At 39.7% G+C, this 23,154-nt stretch overlaps 1 protein-coding gene across 1 annotated transcript in view; it reads left to right on the top strand.

Annotated features, from left to right (window-relative positions):
• itfg1 (integrin alpha FG-GAP repeat containing 1) overlaps positions 1-23,078 on the top strand; it is a 178,287-nt gene extending 155,209 nt beyond the window's left edge. Inside the window, exons 15-18 of the mRNA XM_085155842.1 lie at positions 2,906-3,030; positions 8,005-8,087; positions 8,906-9,023; positions 21,937-23,078. Of these exons, the coding sequence (XP_085011968.1) occupies positions 2,906-3,030; positions 8,005-8,087; positions 8,906-9,023; positions 21,937-21,996 (386 nt within the window). The 3' untranslated portion in view covers positions 21,997-23,078. The remainder of the gene's footprint in view (positions 1-2,905; positions 3,031-8,004; positions 8,088-8,905; positions 9,024-21,936) is intronic.
• The last annotated feature ends 76 nt before the right edge of the window (positions 23,079-23,154 follow it).

Raw genomic sequence — 23,154 nt, 5'->3', positions numbered from 1 at the left:
CTTCTCCGACATTCACCAGTTTTGTTCCCACACATTTATGTGCGTGTACAAAAGTAGCAATTGACAAGAATTTTTATTTAGTTTTTTTAATTCAAATCATTCTGATTCTTACTCAAAGATGCCGTTTCTGTTGTTGTTGAGGTTTTTGTCGCCCCAGTTTCTGTAGATATCAACAAAGGTGCCATCATTCTGATTTTCTTTCTTTTTTTTAAGAAAAAAAAAAGAAAGAAAATCCATCAGGACTTGGGGTCGCTATAAGCGTCGCTGCTATTTAATTCTCCTTTTACATCCTCAACTGTCCTAAATTATTTTTCTTTGTAGTTGCCAGAAAAACTACTTTTGGTAAACTTGGATTTTGTGTTTGTCCACATGTTTTAAATGTAATGCACATGTAAATTTAACCAGCTGGGGTAGGATGAAAAGTCTCAGAATCGCCAACATAGTCAGGATCCATTGTCTTACAGTATGTAGTAAATTATAGTCAATTTTTGCCAGTCTGTTTGATGGTTTTTGAGCTATTTCAGGCTGGATCAAGTGGTCAACTGAATGACCCATTGAAAAACATTGTTATCCCTGGTATGATAATGATGCTATGTGTAAAAAGCATTTATAAATCTAATTTTATTGCAGAAGTACACAGCTTTCCAGTCTACTGATCTGGTGAATTCCTCTAACACACACACAAATGCACGCACATGCGCGCACACCTCAGTAAATGTCAGACACCCCAGGATTCAGCTTCAATGTCTCATGAAAGCTGCGTCTTTGTACTTCAGGTAAGTGTCCAGCTCCTCCTGGAAACAGCCAATATTTTTCATCATCCATCATCTGTCTCTCTCCATGTGCAGTGTGTGATTAAGGCAATTATGCTGCCTCTTCTGAAAACCGCATCCCGGTGCTAAAAAGCTGTGAAAATAAAATACATAGACCAATAACAAGCGAGAGAAATTTAGGCATAAATAGACACGGCTGAAAAGCTTTCTTTGGTTGAAGATGGCAAAAGTCAATGGTGTTCATTGAGCTTCCATACTAACTGGAGCCACAGAGTGGACATTAGAGCATCAAGGACAGGCTTTCATTGCACTAACACCATATAGTAGCTACTAGATCCTTTCACCCGCTGGCTGGTCAATTTGTACCCCTGCAGTGTTCCTGAGGTAAAAAGCCAGCTTTATTTGTGCAGCGAGGAACAGCTTTTAAGAAGAGAAATATTTAGCTGCAGTCAGGTGGGCTGACAGGACCTTACTGCAGGTGGCCAAAATGAACCGGACAAACTGAGGTTGGGCATAGATTAAAGAAAATAAAGAGAGAAGCATAGCTGTTGTGCTTCTCTTGGCCTGCAATACGCAGTCCATCCACATTAGTTCTGATCACTGGCTGCCTCAAGGCTTTCTCTCTCTCTTCTTCCATCTTTCTCTCTCTCCCCTTCCCTCTCTTTGTTTACCACATAGAGGTTGATTTATGTCGGCTGCACTTGGCAGAGTTGGGTGGCGTGGGCGAGATACAGCAGCTGAAGGGGAGAGAGAGAGAGAGAGAGAGAGAGAAAAAAAGGGGAAGCAAAAGGCCAAATCAGAGTGATGTATCAAGAGAGAGGAATGGAGAGATGAGCAGAAAGGAGGAAACACAATAGTGAGGATTGGATGAGAATATTAAGTGAGTGGGGAGAGATTACAGGAGGGAGGCTGGGTGAAGAGACAGAGAGAGGTGTTGCACTGGCCTCAGGTGTCTCTCTCTGATTTGTATCTTTTATGACGCTGCTTCATGTCAGAACACAAGGTCTCATGCTGCAGTCCCTCTGGCTCAGTCGCTCTGGTTGTGTATTTCCTTCTCATTCCTCTTATTATGGTTACTCGTACGTATTAATGTTGTCATCAACAGTCGTGCTCAGGATAGGTTTGGTTGGAGCACATGGTTTTACATTATATGAGCCCAGTGATGAAGTCTAAGTTGTTGATTTAATGTTCTTTACATGGTTCTTGGAATCTACAGCACTTTGTTGTTTCTAAATGTACGAAAAACAAATTTGACTTGACTTCAGATGTTACACTTCCTTCTGTGTCTCATTCCCACCCATCCCAGACCAACACCTTGTAATGATCCTGGATACAGAATCGTTTTGAGGTTTCCTACTTTGTCAGGCACCAAAATGTTGGCGGCAATGGAACCTTTTGGTGTCGCGAGTCGATCGGGCTCGTTCTGGTACTTGTACGCTTAAATTTGGGGAGTTCGGAGGCCGAGTCAACACCTTTGTCTTGCCTCTTGTCATTCCTGCACAGTTTTTGTGATGTTTTAAGGTGCAGTGTCCTTCTTAGGGATGCTGCTAACATTGGGCAGTGTCACTGGAAGGGAGGGGCTTGTGGTCTGGCAATATTAAGATGGATGGCGTGTTTGAAATAAACTTCTAAAGTACATGAATTCCAAAGCCTAAGACTTAAAAAGCCCAACAGAAGATTCATTTGTATCAAGAATGTTCACTAATTTCTGGTTATATTTTCTGCACTGCTTATAGTTGCTTATAATAATGCTCTTTAAAGACATTTTGCTGCACTCTTTTTGCACATTGTCGACTCTCATAGATTACTGAATTATGATATAGCTTTTTCCCCCACATATTTTCATGATAAATTTCAAACTTGAGCAGCCAGAAGTACAAAGTTGTACTGGCAAGTGTACCAAATTTCATCCTCTGGAGTGCTTTCCAGTGAATTAATTAATGCAAAAATGTTAACTGTGGTGGCAGTAGAGTCATAATGATTCAGCATCTGGAGACCGCACATGCTTGTTTGTGCATTCAAAGGCAATACATGCATATTTTTAATGTATATTCTGACTTGGTTTTAGTGTTTGCTGAAAAGAATACCTCATTGATGGCAAACGTGTCTTTTCTGTGTCTTCCCTCCTGTAGCTGGTCAGCTAAGCCAGTCAGCTTATTTCTCCCTCCAGCTGCCCTACACTGTACTGGGGCTCGGACGCAGCGCCAATTTCCTGGATCACCTTTTCGTCGGCATCCCCCGGCAGCCTGGAGAGACGGTGAGGAAATTTTACCGAGATAACTGCCAGTACTTGTGCTGCAGGGTTCATGGTCTCACAGAATGTCTGAGGAAGATTCCTTTACAGAGCTTATGTCACAGCAAATAGCAAAAGGAAGGAAAGTTGTGCAAAAAAATGAGCCTTTTACAACCCCAGGTGCAAAGTGATTTAAAATACAACATTTGTAGTCAAATGCCAGATTAAGTCATTTCTGAGCAGCTTAACGTGTCCTGAATTTAACAGTGTGCGGCATGCCTGACTAAGACATTGAATGTCTCTGTAATGAGCCTCGGGATCGTGGTTTTAAAAACAAGAAAATCTTTCAAGAAAATATCAAATGATGGATGAATTAATGGAGGGAGCAATTGAAGCACTTTTTGTAAGTCATAAGCGGAGAGCAAAAAAAAGTTGTTTTTCTCCAACTGCTCCAGATGGGCTTGATGTAGCACATTTCTTCCAGGGATTGTGAGATTAGTTTGAAAGGTGTTTTGTGAAGGTTCAGTAGAGGGATTTCCCTCCACATACTTTCTTATCAAATTAAAAAGTGAGGTAAACAGAGACTACAGTATCTCCCTAATCTTGCAAAGGCATTTAATGCTTGGTTGAGATTTTTCCTTAATTAAAGCAGTAGTTTATGCAAGGAAATCTTTTATACCTTGTGTTTATGTCATTTGGCAAACAACTGTTTGCTTGCTGTTGACGTTAGTTCATAAATATAGAAAGGGAGACGTTAGTCTGTACATTTTATAGCTTTTATGCTTGAAATATTAATAAAAATGAATTATCATGCATCTTAGCTTTAAAAAAAAAAAACAATGACATCTTCACAATCTTCACAGTTACTACTTTTTTTTTCTCTCCAAGTTTTACTGGAAGTCTTTGGTTTGATTTATGTATATTTCACCAGTTTTATTTTTGTAGGGATTTTCACGTTTTATTTACCTCTGCTTCTCCTGCTTAATGAGGACAATATTTTCTCCGGTGTCATAAACAATGATTTGACTTGAAAAAGCATATTTTGCCACCCACATCTCACTAGAGGCGTGATGGCGCAGTAGAATCTAGGTGAAAGAAAATCAGATTTCCCTGCCCATTTAATGACTAAAAAATAAATAAAGCTTGAGAGAATTATGTGACACAGATTAATGCTTTACGGAAGCTAGATTACACAGCTCCTCTTTAATGTATGGGATGATTGATGACATCAACAGAGGAATTAATAAAGGTGTAGCGAGCTTCCCACTGAAGGAGAAATACTGATGGCTTCCTTTTTTACTGCTTCTACACATCTTTGCTGAACAACCAGCTAAATGACTGTTTAGGAATGACTCTGAATCAACCGCATATGTGATTCCTGTCATACGGCAACAGATCAGTATAGTAATAATAAATAATTGGTTTTATTTTATGGTTTTTATCTATTCTTTGTCTCTCTTCACTACCTCTAATCTCATCTCTCTTCAGTTCAGCTCTCTCCGCCTTCATCTCCGTCTCTCTTTTTCTCTCTCTAACGTAGCACTGCCACTCTGAACATTAGGCACGACAGGGCCCCTTTTCCCTCCTGTGTGGTACCAAGGTCTTCGTTGAGCAGCTGATTAGAATTGCAGATGGCTCAGTCCGCTAGTCAGACAGCGTAGGGCACCGGGAACACTCATCACAAACAAACTGCGTTATTGTCCTCTTTCCACACCCTCCTTTTTCCCATGCAAAGGAATGCACTCCTTTTCCCCTCATTTTTCCTCCTCTCTTGTCCCTTTTGCAGTGTGAATTAATTAATGCCTAAAGATGTGCGCTATTATGCAAAGTAGTTTTTTCTTTGGTGCCCAGAGGGACTGGGGAGTGGAGTACCTCCATCGAATCTACCTGTAATGAGAAAAGAGGCGAAGGTTTAGAAATCTGACTGTTACGTCACCCTGCACAGTCGGCTTATTTAGCTCGTTCTTTTTGCCAGCTCTCTTGATCTGCTCGTCTCTCATTTTTGTTTTGTTTCAATCTTTATTTCTGTCCTGTTTTCTTACTGTCTCCCCTGCTGCGCCCTTTACACTTTCTCCAGCACAAAGAGAGTTTCTGCCCGCTGTTTCGCAGAAGGCGATGTTTTGTAGAATCTTAGTGGATATCTTCTTCCCTCTGTCCAATAAGTCCTCTCATTTATTCACCCCTCCTCGTCTTTCTGTGAGTTTCAGTCCTCCTGTTCACTTATCTTCCACCCAGGGGATTCCCTTTGCTGTTCAAAGTGGTTTACTTCACTAATCAGTCCCCTACTTGTCACTCTCACTCTCTCTCTGTCTTCCTCATCCTCTAACTCTGTATCTGTCTCTCTCACTCTCCATAGTGTGCCAGTTTTCCTGGCTTTGAACCAGAGTATCTCTCGTTCTCTCTGAAGACTTAGGAACACTTTTCTCTTCCAAACAGCCAGATCGGATCTGCTCCCAGGCAGCGGTAGTGGAGGCTGACTCGTCTCCAGCTCTGCTCCCCCGCCAGTTGCCGCACCAACGGCAGTGCTTTCCAAGAGCTAAGCGACAATGGCTGGCGGCTAGAATGTGCTTGTTATGTAAAAAGCAATGCCGTTGCTGTACGCTTATTCAAAATAGCTGCAAGATGTAGTTCCTTCCAATTGATGAAGAAAGGAGAGTCACTATTAAAGAGCAGTGGCACTTACAGATTCTGCCAAACGTAGAACTGGAATTCTTTCCTCTGAACTGCGAGTATAGTTACAGCCTTTAAATCATTAATATATTGCCCCCTTCTCCTATTTATACCACTGCGCTCTTAACCCATTATGAGGCAGAGAACGACCCCAGTTGCCTGAGCAGGCTCTTAAAGCAGAATAATATGGATAAGAACGCTAGCAGACACAGACGATTACACTGGGCTTTTCCAGAAACCTAAGCCCTGTTTTATAAAGATGCTAAATACGGCCTGTGTCAGTCTCATGTCAGATGTCACCACTAGTTGCTGAGCCCTAAGGCAGCAAACAACTAAAAATGAAACTGAAACTTATGCAGAGACAAGCTGCTGTCAAACAGTTCTCCAAGCAAATGTTTGTAAACTCTGCAGTTATGTTCAGTCTGTCTTAACCGTCTCAGCACTTTAGATATTCCCCAATATAAAAGAAGTACTTTTTTTCCTCTTGCAAAGTAGCCTCATTTATTCACTTTGCAAGGCAGAATTAACTCGTGTGGTAAACAGGTTGCCCCTTCTCGTGCCAAAGTATTCATGTGCAAGACACTGAACTTGTTCTGGCAAGGACACAGTGGAAAGTGGTTTGCAGAAAGTTAAAAGGCGCTCTGTAATTGCAGATCTTTTAGAGAAGCAATTTCCTCGTCAAATCCAAGTCATAGCCTGATGTTTCTAGGCTTTCTCCTACTCTTTGAGCTAACAAAGTAAAAATGATTGCAGTATTTAGTAATTAGGGATGTTTGTGGTGTGATGAGGTTTTGCCACCTTTTAGTATACAATCAAATATACAATATGGTTTCTTGCTGTAAAAGCAAAATCATTTTTATTTGTAAATTTGTTGGGTTTTTTCTTGTACATATGTCTCATTACCTTTGTCTTAATTAAAAAAAGCAATCTAATCTGCTTTCATGCATAACTATGAGGTTCAATATATCCATTATGCTGTTTTAACTTTTGCTTATTTTCATGATACCTGCATGTAACGGCCCTGTTTAACCTTTCAGGCTTTCATTTTTGCATTTAAATTTTGAATCAGGCAATGTGGCTAAATGCTTTAAATCAGAGTAAAGTGTAAGTTATCTGCTCCAGTCTACAAATGTAGGCAGAAAAAAGGCTAAAAAAAAAAAAAAGAATTGGACAGTATGTCCCATTTGTCCTCATTATCGCCACTGTGGTGTCCTTTTGTAAGACCCGTACCCCTACCTGTACAGGGAAGCTGTTTGGTGACCAGCAGGTCAGATCGTGGTTGCACTGAGCAGCTTCTAAACGAGAAAAGTACTTTAGTATATTCACAGTGTTCCTGCAAACAAGAGCTTTTGACACTAAAACATCTCAAACTAAAATAAGCTTTAAGATGAGCCTGAGGGATCTGTCTGTCAAACACTGTCTCTCCCTCGCCTACACAGAAATGAGTCGCGATCTAATCAGGAAATATAAAGGAAAACTCTTATTTGGGTAAACTATGAGTGTATCATAATTTAAAAGCAGTATCTCTGCCACTGTGGACACTCAGTGTTAATATAATCACTGTTGATATAATACCAAACAAAGAAACCAGTAAACATGAGCATTCAAGTTGTAAACGAAACACAGGAGACAAGACATCATTAACATAAAATACTTTTGTTTTTCCAGAATTTGCTAAATTGAAATGCTAATATTCAAAAACACTACTTATCTTACTTAATAGTCATTCTGAATCTCGAACTTGTAAGTTTTCGAGCTGCAGTCTTCAGATGTGATGTAGTGAGTCATTACTGGACTGGAGATTTTTGTCGAAATAATTGACTTCAGTTAGAATTTTGTATGTACTTTTAATGTGTGTTCTAACTTTCAGCTCCCATAAACTCAGTCTTCAAAGCAGACCTTTCTGCTGCTGCGATGTGATGCGTTACATGATGAAAAGACCATGTGCATTTCATCAAGACGGAGACTGACTTCTGCAGATGGCTGCGCTCGCACACAAACTGCCACGGAAATCCTTTATCATACATGCAAATACACCCGGCCATATGTACCACACTCACAATAAAGAGAAAAAAAGGTTTTATTCACCATAGCCTGAGTCATTTATTTCAAGTAGTAGGTTATCTATGTCTGAAACACACGGCTTAAAATAGCAAGTCCACAGTAGCTAAGAATGGGACCCATTACTCTGCCTCGGAGGGCTTAACATACATATTGTGTCGGCGTGTGTATATCTTAAAGCAGTCTGCTTGTATCGCATGTATGGTTGCTATAATGTATTACTGTGAATAAAGATAATCAGTTAATGTGTTTTTCTTCTCTTTTCAGGAGATAAGGAACAAGGAGTGGACGGCCATTATTCCCAACTCTCAACTTATTGTCATGCCTTTCCCACACGATACACCCCGCAGGTACATAAACGCTTACACCTCTAGATATAATACAATATAGACAGGTCACAAATGGCTGCGTTCCTTGTTCACAGCCATATAATTTGCTCAGAGAACCTGTTAACATTTGTTACTATGGACACTATTCAACACTTTTAACCGCCTCGTCTCATGTCATTTGCTGGCACATTCGAGTTAATGTTACCTTCAGCTCGCTCCAGACAGCGTCTCTGTGGTATATCTTCACAAAACAATACCCAGAAGTGAGAAAACATGCTCACGCGCACACACTATTACCTCGCAGCATGTGTCCTCATGTTATCATGACGCTATTCACATGTAGCTGCAAACCCAGGAGGAGCTCCAGATGGCTAGTCATCTCAGACAAACAATGACACACATGTACTTTCCTCGATAGGCTCATAACACTTGCATGTTTGCCAACGCACACGTACCCACATATACACCGTGAGTGAAATCAGACTGACTGTTTATATGAAAACAGGCGCCTTGGTAGTCTTTTCACACAAAGTACAAGCTAACAGATTGCAAGATGTATCATGATGAAGATTAAGTTAATACATCAAAGTGGTTGGATTTCTGGAAATACATAAAAGTTCTTGGAAACTAGAGAGAGCGCAGTCTTTCATTTTATTCAGCTGTATGACCAGAAAGTGAAAGAGTTGTTCGTTTATTTATTTTAACACAACACAGTCTCTGCTAATGTCCACCATTTTTGGTAATTGCATTGTTTTTCTGTCAGATAAAACTATTGCAAAACATAAAACAGCATATGGCAATCTTTCTTTCTTTGTCTCTCTTCCTCCCTTCCTTCTTAGTTGGAGCGCTAAATTGTACCTTACTCCCAGCAACAGCGTGTTGCTGACGGCCATCGCACTGATCGGCGTGTGTGTCTTCATCCTTGTTATTATTGGGATCCTTCATTGGCAAGAGAAGGTCAGAACACACACACACAGACACAGAGTAGCGTGTTGTAGTTAATGTTGGCCTCTTCCTGGTGATTTACTGCTTCAGAGTGTGAGTGTGTGTATGTGTGTGTGAGACTGAGAGAGAGAGAGCAGATTGGTCACAACCAGCAGCAGATGGGTCTCACTGTCCCTGTCCTGTAGTCCTCTCGCCTCCCACCAAGACACACATACACTCTTTCTCTCGCTCTACCTCTCTCTCTCTCGTGTTCTCGGGGTCACAACCTGGAAGGACGTTCAGCTGTAATTGCCTTCTTCTGTCCTTTCAGCACAGCAGATCTGCTGTTCATTACCGCCATAAATGTGCTCTCCAGGGAGTCGATGCATGTTTTCGTGTTTTTGGTTTTGTTTTTTTTTCTTCACGTCCTCCGGTGAAGAAAAAAAACACACATCACAGTCTCAGCAAAATGTATCCCATCATAGCAGGGTTGATGACACTCAGACACAAACACAAATTATCGCAAATGTTCTCTTTTTTTCTGGATTGTTTCCTTTTTCATCCACACACACACACACACACACACACAGTCTGCTGGGCTGAGCAGTGCAGTAAGTTGCTGGCATCTTCTCCAAACCATCTGCCGTGAGACCATGTGCACTTAATGTGTTCCTGTGTGTGTGTTTGTGTGTGTGCGCACGTCTTCACTCAGGTTGACATGCAGCATGGTTACACACACAGAAGGGCTCTAATTGCCCTCTTTTTTAGAAACGTGGGTGTGTGCATCAGCTTCATCTGAGCTGATGCGAAATTCAAAAAGATAAAAATAAATAAGCATGGCTGGTGGCCAAACTAAGTACACAAGATACATCTAGCAGGCTCAGGTGGATGGGAGGAGTGATGAGTGTGTGGATGAAAGCTATGTTGCAAGAGCAGGAAATGGGGAATGCAATTAAGAAAACGGTTATTTCACTCTTAAAGGTTATTTACGATTCTGTTTATACGCAAGCTACTTAAATGTGCTTGGGTGCAGCCCTTCAAAAAAAAACAAAACAGAAATGCTTAGCTCAACATGAATCGTACTGTACATACGTCAAATGCTGATTGGTTGAAAGTTGGACAGTATAGTAGTGACATTAGTTTTTGGAACAACAGGTTGGGGTTTGAGTCCCAGTTAGCACATACACCAGGGCTGCACGATTTTGCATAAAATGAGAATCACGATTTTTTGGCTTAGAATTGAGATCACGATTCTCTCACGATTTTCTTTTCCAGTATAAATATTTATTGCACTTATTAACTGCACATCAACTTCGTAACAGTTGAGACTGAACATAAAAACAGTAAATAAACATAAAAACAACAAATGTCTCACGTTTTGTGGTTGCCGCAAAATGTTGTACTGCTTGAAATTCCGTCTCCAGCGTTGCTCGACACTGCGTGTATAGAGCAGGTAGTGCAACAATAGAAAAATAGTTGCGGGACGGCACTGTGTAGCGTTTGTCTAGGGTGTTGATCATTTTCCTGAATCCCTCGTTTTGCACAGTGTTGATGGGAGCCATATCTTTGGTCAGGTGATAAATAATAGCCTCCGTAATTTCTTTGTGCCTGCGGGAGTTCGACGGGTAAAGGGAAGCGCTGTATAAGGTTCCCGTTATTGATGTTTGGGTGGTTGACCGGGACGGATTTTCTCCTGTCACTTTCTCGTCATCCCTGACGTGCTCTCCGTTGTTTTTTCCTGCTAATTTTAGCATCACACGACACAGCTTCTGTATCACGTGGTATAAGGCTCCGCCCTTGTCATTTGTTGAGCAGAAAGAGTGAGCGCTTGTTTTCATGCAGATTACGTCCCGGATCAAAATGCGGTACAATCGTCGTCGTCTTTTTTTTTTTTTTTTTTTTTTTTTTTTTTTTTTAATCGTTGTCATTTGGAAATGAGATCGCACATAAGTATGAATCGAGATCGCGATTTTCTAACGATTAATCGTGCAGCCCTAACATACACCCAGTAAAGCTAGATGTTAACCATGTCTACATCTGGTACCAATCGAACTCCTTCAGTTCACATGCTGAAGTATCCTTGGACACGGTACTGAACTTCAAGTTGCCCTTGATGCATCCATCAGACTGTGTCAATGCCAGGAAGCACTTAGGCGTAGATAAAAGCATATGAATGTTTGTGTGGATGAGACTCGTAGTAAGAAACCGCTTTGAGTGCTCAACTGAGTAGAAAGGCTATATGAGTACCCGTCCATTTACCAAACATCAAAGATAAAAGAACAGCATGAAAAGCTCAGACAGTGGCTACATTGGACACTTTTACACACATTTCACTTCAGTTCTGTTATGTTCAGTCCCAGTGTGTACTGTTGTTGAGTAGCCCACAGATTCAACTCAGCTCTGTCTTGTTCTCACAGAAAGAAGGAAGAGGTTGTCAGTCATAAACCAACAATATATTTGGCTTTGAACACTGTGGTGTTCATAGGCTGACTAGTCACAGTAATCAAAAATGTCTCACTACCCCCCACTGTACCCCTAATAAGAGTAATAGTTACTAGTTCTAGAAAGGTTTTTGGCCTTTTTGACTACTCGTTTCAGAGTTCTCATTTCCGCAGCATGCAGTTCAGTGACATCTTCTTAATGGTTTAATAATATGGTGGTATATCATATAGTACTTGCAAACTCACAATAGGCTTTGATTAGATAGATTAGAAGCAGCACAGGAATATATTATTCAAATGCACTGAAATATGTAACATCGCACTCATCGTCATTTCACTTCAGAACAAAACACTGCACCACAGTTGGCGAGGCATCCAACATTCACAATGCATACAAAAACTCATTTGATTCAGATTACTAAGTGCATTATCAGGTTTCCACTGTGCATAATCCTGAGCTTCCACTGTGCATGCAGCAGAACTTCAAGTTCAGTGATTGAAGTTCTTATTGGAATGCTCCTTGGGAGTCACAGTTGAATTAAGCCGTGTTTGCACTTGACTAGTACTACCTGGGGAACTCTGTGCAGTTGGAATATTTGCAGAGGTAGTCTGTGATGTTTATCCCATGCAAATCTGCCAAGGCTGCAATTTCAAAAGTAGAAATTCCAATTATCTACCATGTTACACCAAATACAAAAGTGCTGTGAAAAAATTATCCTTTGCAGTTGTTTGTTTTCTTTTTACTGTCCTGTTGCCTCTGTCCTGCCTAAGAATTATGAAGGTTGTGTTTAGAAACATTTTGGCTGCAAATTCAGGAGGCTAGAGTGTCTGTACAGCTTAGAGACAAATTCACAGAAAGGGCAACTTAAATCTAAAGAGCAAAATCCCAAAGTATAATGAATTGGTTGACATGCAGGGCGGCATGCTTAAGGAACATTTCACCATCTTTCTTTAAAACGTAGCAGGCTGTTAGTAGTAAGCTAACATTAGGTCTGTAGCAAGCAGCCAGATGCCTTCTAATCAATATTTTCCATTATATGAGAGTAATATCAGTGGATTCCAATAAAACTCAGATCTACCCAGTTCGAATGTGCCACTCTAAACACAGACATGAGTGGGTAATTTTTAACTTGCACAAGATTTTTAATATGACTTATCTTTGTTTAGCTACACTTTTACTGTTGTCATTTATACCATTGAAAATATGGATTTGTTTTTTTACTTCTAGAAAGGTGAAATAACACTTTTCACTTTGCAACACTATACACTGCATCATTTATTTTTACATACATCTGCACATAACAGTTTCCTACCATAAATCAAACTTCAGCTATTTCTAATTTAACTGGTGAACAGTGTTTTAAACCCACAGCGTTCTTCTGTCCCTAAAGCTAAACAGCATTGACTCTATCTCAGGACGATCTCCAGTGTCTGGTCAGTATATACCCTTCAGGTTGTTCAGGTTGACACAGTTTAAAGATAAATTTGATTTGAATTGGACTATATGTCTGGCTTTCATAACTTGAAGACACACAGCTGAACTGACAGGCTAATGTGGTGTAACCTCCTTCACCACCCAGAGAATTAACACTGAAGGTAAATCACATATAAAAGCTGCTAACATTCTTTCTTATATCTCATCTTCTCCCATCTCCTTTATACGGGGCACCTGGTAAGGTCAAGGCGAGACGGCTGATTGACATTTGGCATTTCTGTGTGTTTGCACCGCCGCCTCTGGTATTTGCTCTTCTAATAACAATGTCAGGCAGAGGGCAGACGCGTGAGGGCAAAGACATGTTGCCCAGCCTAACCAGCTAACAGGGCTTTTACACAAATTCTGTGAACTTCTGTTCACTGCAATATTAGCTAAGGATATGAAGAAGTCCATATGACTATATTCCAGAAAGAAGAAGAAACAAGTATTTAAAGGCACCTGTTAAACCATTTTGAACCCCATATTTTTATTCTTGGACTTTATTCGAGTAGATCTGCATGATTCACAGCTCGTGTGGCTCAAATATGGGAGGTATGTCTTATCTTACATATATGGTATCTCACTATGGTTCAGCCTATTAGTTTGTCTGAAATAGGGGTCCTCTTCCTTTAAAGCCAATTTTATTGCAATTGGCTGCCCGTAGCAAGCAGAAGATTTTCTGACCAGATCGGTAAGGCTTTCGTGCACAAAGCCAGAGAGCTATGTGTTTGAGATTACCATATTAGTGATATCCTATCTCACGCACAGAGCTAAGAGTAGAGCAACTGCCTGAAACAGAGCTTCGTCTCCCAGGGATTAGGTTCACGTACACTGACCTCATTATTTGAAGCTTCAGCCATGTTTAATGCAAGAATCAACCTTTGCAACAGTATATAAATGACACAAGTTGAGGAAAGGTCCCCTTTAAACAAATTGTGGGAAAGAAAAAAACCAATGAAGCAGAATTTAATCAATCTCATCATCATGCAGTCCAGACTTAATTAGCTGACATTAAAGCCCTGTGAGACTTTAGTATGCATCACTGTAGTTTTCCACCTGGTTTGGGACACAGACCAGCCCACTGTGTCAGAAAACCCTTTAGATGGACACAAATCAATGCTCTGCTGCTTAATGATGATTCAAGCCTCAGGATGACTATTGGTAGTATCCCCAAGACAGTCAATTAAACCAGGCCTGGACAGCAGCACAGCCCAGTGGATTGGTTATCCAAAGGAAAGAACATCAAATCAATCTGCTCCCTAAAAACATGTTTCTTCTTTTTTTTTTTTAAAGAGTAAAAAAACCCAGCATCAATCAATATGAGATGCTGCTGTCTTTGAAGATAGATGAAGGCTTTATTACAAACCAAAACTGACAGGATTAAAAAAAAAAAGATTGAATAAATGTGTTTCTGCTCGTCTTTTGGATGAAGCAAATTAGTCAACATCAGGGACGCATTGGCTTACCCACAAAAGAGGACATGCGTCTCAAAAAATCTTTCTAATGTAGTGACTGGGTTTAGTCATTTTGTTATACTACAACATGAACGGCTCTACCGTAACATTTAAGCAACATGTTTGGAAGGGAAAAAAAGATCTGATAGCATTTTAACTTGTTGCCTGTTCACCCACAACAAAGTCATTGACTGACTACACAATCAGCAGTCCACATAACATAGAATTGTTGTTATTCATTTGTCTTCAACTGAGCCAAATCACAAACTTTAAAGATGTACATTTCACCCCTTTAATCCTGTGCCTCATCACGTCTTGATTAGGGCTGCCACAAACGATTATTTTGATAGTCGACTAGTCACCGATTATTTTTGCGATTAGTCGACTAATCAGATCATGCATCCATTGGACGTACAGCTTATTGCACCAGCATGCATCTGCTCTTATATAACTATCATTAGCTTACAGCTTTAAGTGTTTAAGGTATGTGCTAACTAAAAATGAAGACAAGATGATAGTTTTTGCAGATTGTTTTGGTGAAGTTTAATAAACTCCTTGCTATCTAAAATATAACAGGACATCGGAGTATATTCTCGAGCATCTCACACTTCTGATAATCAGCTGTCTGCTTGACGTTTATTCAGCTGTGTAAAAACTATAACTTTAATATCAGCCAAACCTATTTACTCAGGAACAAATGTAAAATACTAAAATAAAGCCAAACAATAACATTTTTAAGTTATCTAAGTGACTTATATATGTTTAACCTGAGTAGCGAAAGACGGCGATGGGTTTGAAAACGATTTGCCGGGAGTCCGGTGTTCTCACGGGCTCTAGTGAGCCTTGCCCCCGGCTAGCTATTGAGCTAGTGGGTAACAGACGTCTCCGAAAACGTCGGCGCGCTTTTGAAAATATGTGGTGTCTTGATAAACTGAGCAGATATTTGAGGTTTACACAGCTACATTCTCGCCTGAAAATATGCTAAACGTTTATTTTGTGACCTCGAAAGAATAATAAGAGTAATATTAAAACTAACTAGCTGCTGCCATTGTTGGAAACTGAGCTGGGCTGCGCTATGAATTCTGGGACACAGCTTCTTCTTCTTCGGGGTTTAACGGCAGCTGGCATCCTTGTACATACAGTGCTGCCATCTTCTGTTTCAGTCCGTTATTACACTCTTAAATCCTACTACTTATTCCTGCGTCTTTTGGGATCTTCAAACGACACGTCGACTATTAAATCAGTCGTCGACGATTTTGATAGTCGAAGTAATCGTGGCAGCCCTAGTCTTGATTATAAAAACAGACCAAAACCTTTACTCTTAAAGTGATAAATGAGATAATAATATGGACACTACCAGAGTAGCTTTGTATGATTCAAAATAATCCTTGTGTATTTTACAGTGGTGTTTCCCTCCTTCCTAGTTTCCTATTTTTTGTATGTTTGTTACACTTAAATGTTTCAGATCATCCAACAAATTCAAATATTAGATAAAGATAACACAAGTAATCAGTTTCTAAATTTAGCTGTTTAATATTAAGTGGAAAAAAAATCCAAACCTACATGGTAATGTGTGAAAAAGTGATTTCCCCCCTAAACCTAATAACTGGTTGGGCCACCCTTAGCAGCAGTAGCAACTGCAATCAAGCATTTTCAATAACTGACAACGAGTCTTTACAGCACTGTGGAGGAGTTTTATCCCATTCATCTTTGCAAAATTGTTTTTCAACCACATTGAAAGGTTTTCAAGCATGAACTGCCTTTTTAAAGTCATGCCACAGCATCTCAATCGGATTCAGGTCAGTTCTTTGACTAGGCCACTCCAAATCCTTCTTTTTTTTTTTGTTAAACCATTCAAAGGTGGACTTGCTGGTGTCTTTAGGATCATTGTCCTGCTGCGCAGCCCAAGTGCGCGTCAGCTTAAGCTCACATTGTCCTTCAGGATATTTTGGTGGACAGCAGATTTCAGGGTTCCGTTTACCACAGCAAGTCTTTCTGATCCTGAGGCAGCACAACAGCCCCAGACAATCACACTACTACCACCATATTTTACAGATGGGATGATGTTCCTTTTCTAAAAATGCTGCGTTACTTTTACACCAGATGTAATGGGACAAAGTTTGTCAGTCAGATTATACTTAAGTGATTTCTTGATTGAGAACAGGTGTGGCAGTAATTAGACTTGGGTGTGGCTAGAGAAATTGAACTCTAGCCACATTGAGCTTTCCAAAGATGTGATAACAAACAATCACTTTTTCACACAGGGCCATGTAGGTTTGCATTTTTCCCCCTTGATAATAAATAATTTAGAAACTGCATTTGGTTTTTACTTGCGTTATCTTTGTCTAATATTTAAATTTTGATGATCTGAAACATTCAGTGTGACAAAAGTACAAAAAATAGGAAATCAGGAGGGGGCAAACGCTTTTTTACACCACTGTATATCTTGTTGGTTCTACCCATTAGTTTACCATCTCTGACACCAGCTGTTTTGGCTCCTCTTCCTTAAGGCCACCCCCAATTTTCTTCAGTTTGAATGATGTCACTGACATCATACAGACAAAAATAGAAAAGAATTCCTGAAACTGGGTGATTAGATCCGTCTGTCACCTCAGCTGTTGACTCACAGGGTTTACGTGTACAAGCACTGACCTCATTATTTAAAACTTTGACCTTGTCCCCTCCAGATTCAACTAACAAGCATAGAGTAGGTATAATTAGGTCCACTTGGGCCAACACGACATTTAAAGAACTGGATCACGGATTTATGACACGTTTACAAGTGTGGCTTAAAGCAGATAAGACATATATGTAAGCTGTTTGTCGCAGCAGTTATTTCTCTTGGTAATCAAAAGACCCCGTACTGTTGAGATTCCAGAGATGTAAGGGAAATGCTCATTCTGTGCATAAATACATAGTTGAGCCAAAGCTTACACGAGGCTTCAGCAGTGTGAGGTTGTCCACATCGATGAGGATCTTCTGCATATTTTTAGCACAAAATTTCCTCCCTTTGTGCGACTGTCCCTTCACTGCAGCTCAGCTAGGAAATGCCCGCAGAAATGAAAATCTTGTACTTAAAAAATATCCACTTGATCAGGTTTTTTATTCCTGATTACTTACACTGGCTTTGTGTTGGGAGTAACATGACCAGTAGGAATGGCAGGAATGATTACACCAACAATTACACCGATATAAAACACCTAAACAAAAGTATACTTTGATTTCAAATGGCTCCCAAAGTGACATAAATGGTTCATTTATAGATTTGACTGTTCTGTACAGAGACTAGTTTTACATAAGGAGGGTTGAGGACTGATGCTGGGAATTAGTCTGCAAATTTTAAACAAGGAGATTAGGGTTGTGTCCTGGGTATAGCTTTCTTTACTTTAATATTATTTTATTTGTAGGTGCTTGGTTTGATTATAGGGACCAAAAATGTATGTTTAGGTGATTGAACAAATCACTGATTTTGTTCAAATAAATCCCAGAATATTAGACACTTGTTATTGTTACAGCCTTGATCCAATAGAATAATGGATTCTAACTCATCTGTGGCCATTTTCACATGTGAATAATCATTTTACAGTAGTTTCACACACATTTGCACTACTGGAAATACTCTGTGTGGTTTTAGTCTGGGTAGAGCTTGCAGAAGACCACGCTGTCTGACATCATACAGACTTTTTAATGAGGGAGCTAAATGTTTTAAAGACCAGCTAATGTCCAATCTGACTTTGTCTCACATCTGCGTTCACACCTGCACTTCTTCCAGGTGATGTCTCAAAAATTTAAAAGCTGTTATCTACGTGTGAAAACAGCTTAAACGGCAGGGTCGACCCCAGATCCGTTCTGTTAAGCTCAGACATTTTGCATGTCATTTTTCACACGGCTGCAAGAGCTCACTCTGCATAATGGTTGTTTTAACCTGCAACGTCCACCTGGTGAGGAAAGCATCGACTTGGTGTATTCTAGAAGGTGCAGCTTATAAATAATTTAGTTAATACCCTCACAGTCCTTTTTAAGAAAGATAGAATTGCATGTATTACAAGTACGCAGGAACTACTTCTTCATTAAACTTAGCATTTGAGAAGAAATCGCGGTTCTTTCCGGTTGTTGGTAGTGAACAGTCATTAAGTTGGGATAAGGTGGTTCTGACACACTTACAAATTCAACAGTAAGGGTGGAAAAAGTGTCTTTAGTTTTATTTTGGCGAAAAACTTTTTACACTTTCCTTTGAAGTCTACAGGGGGTTGAGTTTGACACCTGAAAGAGAGATATAGGGTGGAGTATCACTTCAGCTGTGACTTTTGATACCACAGCTGCAAATGTTCACACATCCCCATACCCTCCTCCTTCTTGTCTTCAAAAAGAATTGTACATTATCCCTACTCCTGCACTGCGGGGATGAACACAGTCTGGACATGTTGAAATTACAAAATTGCTTTCATGGGCTCTCGCATCATAACATGTTCTTGTTCTGTTTGAGATGACGTTAGCTGCCGGTTCAAAGAAGTAAACAGAAAACATGAGAAATTGCTGCTGTTGGCTGAAATTTTGTTGTTGTTTTTTTTCATCAGCACACCAGGAGTATTAGAGTAGAAGCAGGTGACTTGAGCGGGGCCCTCGGGGAGGAGGTGTTGTTGGGAGAGGGTGGCGGACTTTGCTGCTGCACGTCTGTCAACTTGTTCACAGCTTAGCTCGTACACCACTGCCTGCAGCCATCACACCTGCCTCTCTGTCCCACTGCCCAGATGATGATAATAGACTGTTGGCTATGAATGCACACATATTATCCTTAAAAGCCTTTTCACATTGACGGGAGGACAGAAACTCTGCGTGTTTGTGTGATGTTTGAATTTGATTAATCGTTGGAGCAAACATTTCATTTTTACCTGTTGTGATGTAATTGAATAGTAACCTCCTCACCAAAAGTCTAATTTGTGCATCACTTACTAACAGATTTGAACATTAGACCAGAATGTTAACCAGAATGTTTTAGTTTGATCATTTTTTCCAAACACATTTTAACTAATCAACTGGTAAATGTAAATAAAGTACAAATTTTCCAGTTAAGCAATGTGTCCAAGAATAAATGGCAGTAGGTTCGTGCTTTCAAATCTGAGTGCGTTCAGTTTGGCTTGGTTCAGGTTCTCTGCACTGCAGATTGCAAATCAAGATTTTAGCTGTTTCTGGTTTAGAAGTAATACAATGTCCTCACATTCAACAAGCACACAGATGCACAGAGCTTTTGGCTTTTAAGAAAATGTACTTACGTTTTAGTCACACATTAGTCATCTCACTGCCATCAGTTTTAGTTTGGCTAACGAACAGCATGCTCAGGCTGCAGCTGTCAAGCTTTGATATGTACAGCTTCTGTGATTGCACATGTTGTTCGTGTTTATTGTGAGGTTAGGGGAACAGGCACCTGTTTGTAGTGGAGTATTCAGTGGTTCCCACATACTGTGCCCGTGTAACTTGGCTTTGCAGAAATAATAGCAGGTGATGTTTAAATTATTCTCCATGGCAAATCCAGTAGTTCTTCAGAAAACTCTGTTTTCCTGTTGTTCTGTTTTTCCTTGGTTATTATAGATGTTATAAAGCACAATTTAAGGCAGGGGTCTTATATTTATTTGGCTCATGGGCCACCCTCCTTTAGCCAAATCAGTAAAAACATTGCATAGTAAACATTGCATTAAAAAAGCCTCCAGAAATATTTGTTTCTCTGGAAAGGTTGAAGTACAGTACTATGCAAAAGTCTTGAGCTACCCTCCATTCCTTCATATTTTACTAAAAATGGGCACCGAGATTTAATGTACATATTAGAAATATATAAGGAAGAAGAAGAGTTTTACAATTGTAACGAAAGTTAGAATTGTAGTGGTATGACCACTTTTATTCTTCGCAAGCTTTCTTGTAATTTTTTCAAATGTCAACTAAAGGTCCAATTCAGCTCTCAGGTGTCAGGTCTTTTGTGAATTTTTTTCCTATTTCTTAAGGACATGACTTTCAGGTACTGTTCATTTGCTATAGAAGGTTTTCTTAAGCCTGCCACTTCTGTCCTTCACTTGTCCAGTTTCTTCAGATGTTTTAAGGACCCCCTGCACATCATTCTGAGGTTTTCAATATTAGCTCAGTGGGAAAAATCATGTGGTTGCAAAACTACTGTTATATGTCTGTCAAACTGTTATTTTTGTCACTTTGCAAAATTTCCAATAAATTATGTGACTGCTGGTAACAAAATACCTAAAAACACAATTTAAAAATTTCATCTTAACCGAGTTGTCTTTTGTGTGTGGAGACAACACTGGTTTGTAAGTTGGTGCCAAAATGATTTGTAGATCAGCGTTAAAGTGTCTTAACAAAAAAAAAAAAAGCAAATTCCTCTGAAAATGGTCAGGTACAGGGACTGGACTCAGAATGATTGAAAAAGCAGCCAGTTGCCTAAAAAAAAAAACTCTTAAGAAACCCTAGAGAAATATTGCTCAAGACCATTTTAAAAATTACTAAAAGGTCTGGCTCTCTGGAAGCACTCAGTGCTCACTGGTGGAGTTATTTATTTACTTAATTATTATTAATCCTTTCTTTATTCAGGTAAAAATCTCATTGAGATTAAAAATCTTGTTTCTAAGAAAGATGTTGAGGAACATAGTGAGTAAAAATCGCCGAAGCTCTGCTAACAACAGTTCCAAACCTCCACTGGTATTAACATCGGCACAAAACCTGCAGTGATTTCCATTGCTGAGCAGCTCCTGTGTTATGTGTAGGTGGAAGCACTTACATGGTGTACAGTAGTATAGGTCATATGACATTATGCGAACTCTGTTAGAGCATACAAATCCAAACATTTGATTCAAGAGCAAACAGGGGTTTAAAATAAAAGCGAGGAGTAATACAAAACAAAACCCTGAATACTGAAACCAAAAAGCTGTAACACAGTTATGAGGTTGTTAAACTACAACTCTCACTCATTTTCCTGCATGATATTAATAAACTCAATCCATCCTTTACAGCTTTCATCAGATCTGTCCCTCTGAAGTCTTAAATCAATAAAATCCTGCGTCACATTAGAACTGTCAACTAACATCGGTGTTTTCTCACTCAACCATGTGATGAGTGTTTTTAACTTTCAAATAGCATTATTCTAAATGCCTTTAAGTTCTGATGGCACATTCCCCAAGATTTGAAATAATCAAGCCAATTTTCTTTTTTTTTCTTTTTTTAAATTTTCCCTACCATCTCTGATTGTTAGCCAGTAATTGAAAACCCTACGGGCATTCCCAAAATACACAGTAGTGATTTGCCTTTCTGGTCCCTCTTCCCCTCCAGCACAAGCTCTGTCCCTCCTTAGAAATTAATTTTTGTACATGACAGTGAAAAATCCATTTCAACAGATGATGGAGAACCTAAACTTTCTTTAGAGGAATAAGTGAAGGTCGTCATTGTTTGTTTTGTATACGCTACAAAATCTGATGATGTGTCCTCTTGTATTTATGACTCCAGTACAAGATAAATGACTGTTTTCCTTTGACCTTAAAAACCTGGCTTTGTGTGTTTCTCCGTGTGTGTCTGTTGTGCAGAAAGCAGATGACCGAGAGAAGCGCCAGGAAGCCCACCGTTTCCATTTTGATGCCATGTGAAGAAACAAAGCTGCATCATGGGAGACCATCCTCTCCCATCCTCCCGCGCATGCCGCTCACCTGACCACCCTTTCCTCTTCACACGTTTTCACTCAGACTCATTTCAAGGGCCAATAAATGGATTCTCGTATACCCCAAAACGTTTCTTTTTGATATTTTTCAGTCCTTGAGTCAGATGTTAAATATTTATGCTCCATTTCATTTATTCATTCCAGTTTTAGAAGTACCGGAGCTGCAACAAGGCCATAGAGACAGAGAACGAAATCCTAATGGGGATCACTCTCAAGTTTAAAGCAGTGATTTCTTTGGACCGACTGTCGTTAGGAGTGTGATCGTCAGTGGTGTTATTAGTGTATTTGGATCCTTTTGAAATGCCCAACAAGTAGCTCCAATGATAAAAGCAGTTTCTTTTCGTTTGTTCACTGGGAAGGAAGCACCTTTAACATTGTGTGTATATAAATGTGCATCATTACGTCAAAGCCACACACGTGTTTCTGTCCATTGTCTTTGCACAGCTGATGAACCTCTTGGGTTTTTTCCTGTGAAATTAAACTGAACTGATTGTATTATATTGATTCAGCCTCACAGCTACAGACAGCAATTGGTGAAAAGTGCACATAATGTGATATAATGATGCTGCAGAACATTTTTATGCTTCCGATCCCACTAAAAATAATAAATGGCCTTCATGTGTGCTGAGTGCAAGTTTGTCTCTTTTGAGTCTATCCTAAAACGCTGCATCATGGGAGTGCCAAAATAAAGAGCCTGGAGTCTGTAAATGTCTAATTCTGCTGCATCAAAGTCCTGCAAATCATCCGACGCCTGGTTGTCCTGCTGAATAAAGCACAGTTCGCTAGTTTCATGTTTTAATTTCTGTTGTCTTTTAAAGCTTAAGAGCTGGGTGCTCCGGTGTGTTTTATTTATATTCCAAGAATGAGCTCATGGTTTTTCATGTGGTTTGCACTTTTTTTAACAAATGATTAACTGTGGGTGTGTGTAATTTATTTGGCTTGCAAATGAATGTTCAACCTACTAAATGTGTTTACTTACTAAACTTGAGAATAAAGGTTTCTTCTGCTTAACTCACGTATTTCTTTCCCTGTTCCACTCCTCTTAAAGCTGTTCATAAAATCATACTTGATCACTTTTAGGAATTTC

Source organism: Neolamprologus multifasciatus, chromosome 1, assembly GCF_963576455.1.
Source record: "Neolamprologus multifasciatus chromosome 1, fNeoMul1.2, whole genome shotgun sequence".
Lineage (NCBI taxonomy): Eukaryota > Metazoa > Chordata > Actinopteri > Cichliformes > Cichlidae > Neolamprologus > Neolamprologus multifasciatus.
The sequence above is the reverse complement of the archived record's forward strand: the minus strand, read 5'-3'. Positions and strand labels throughout refer to the sequence as shown.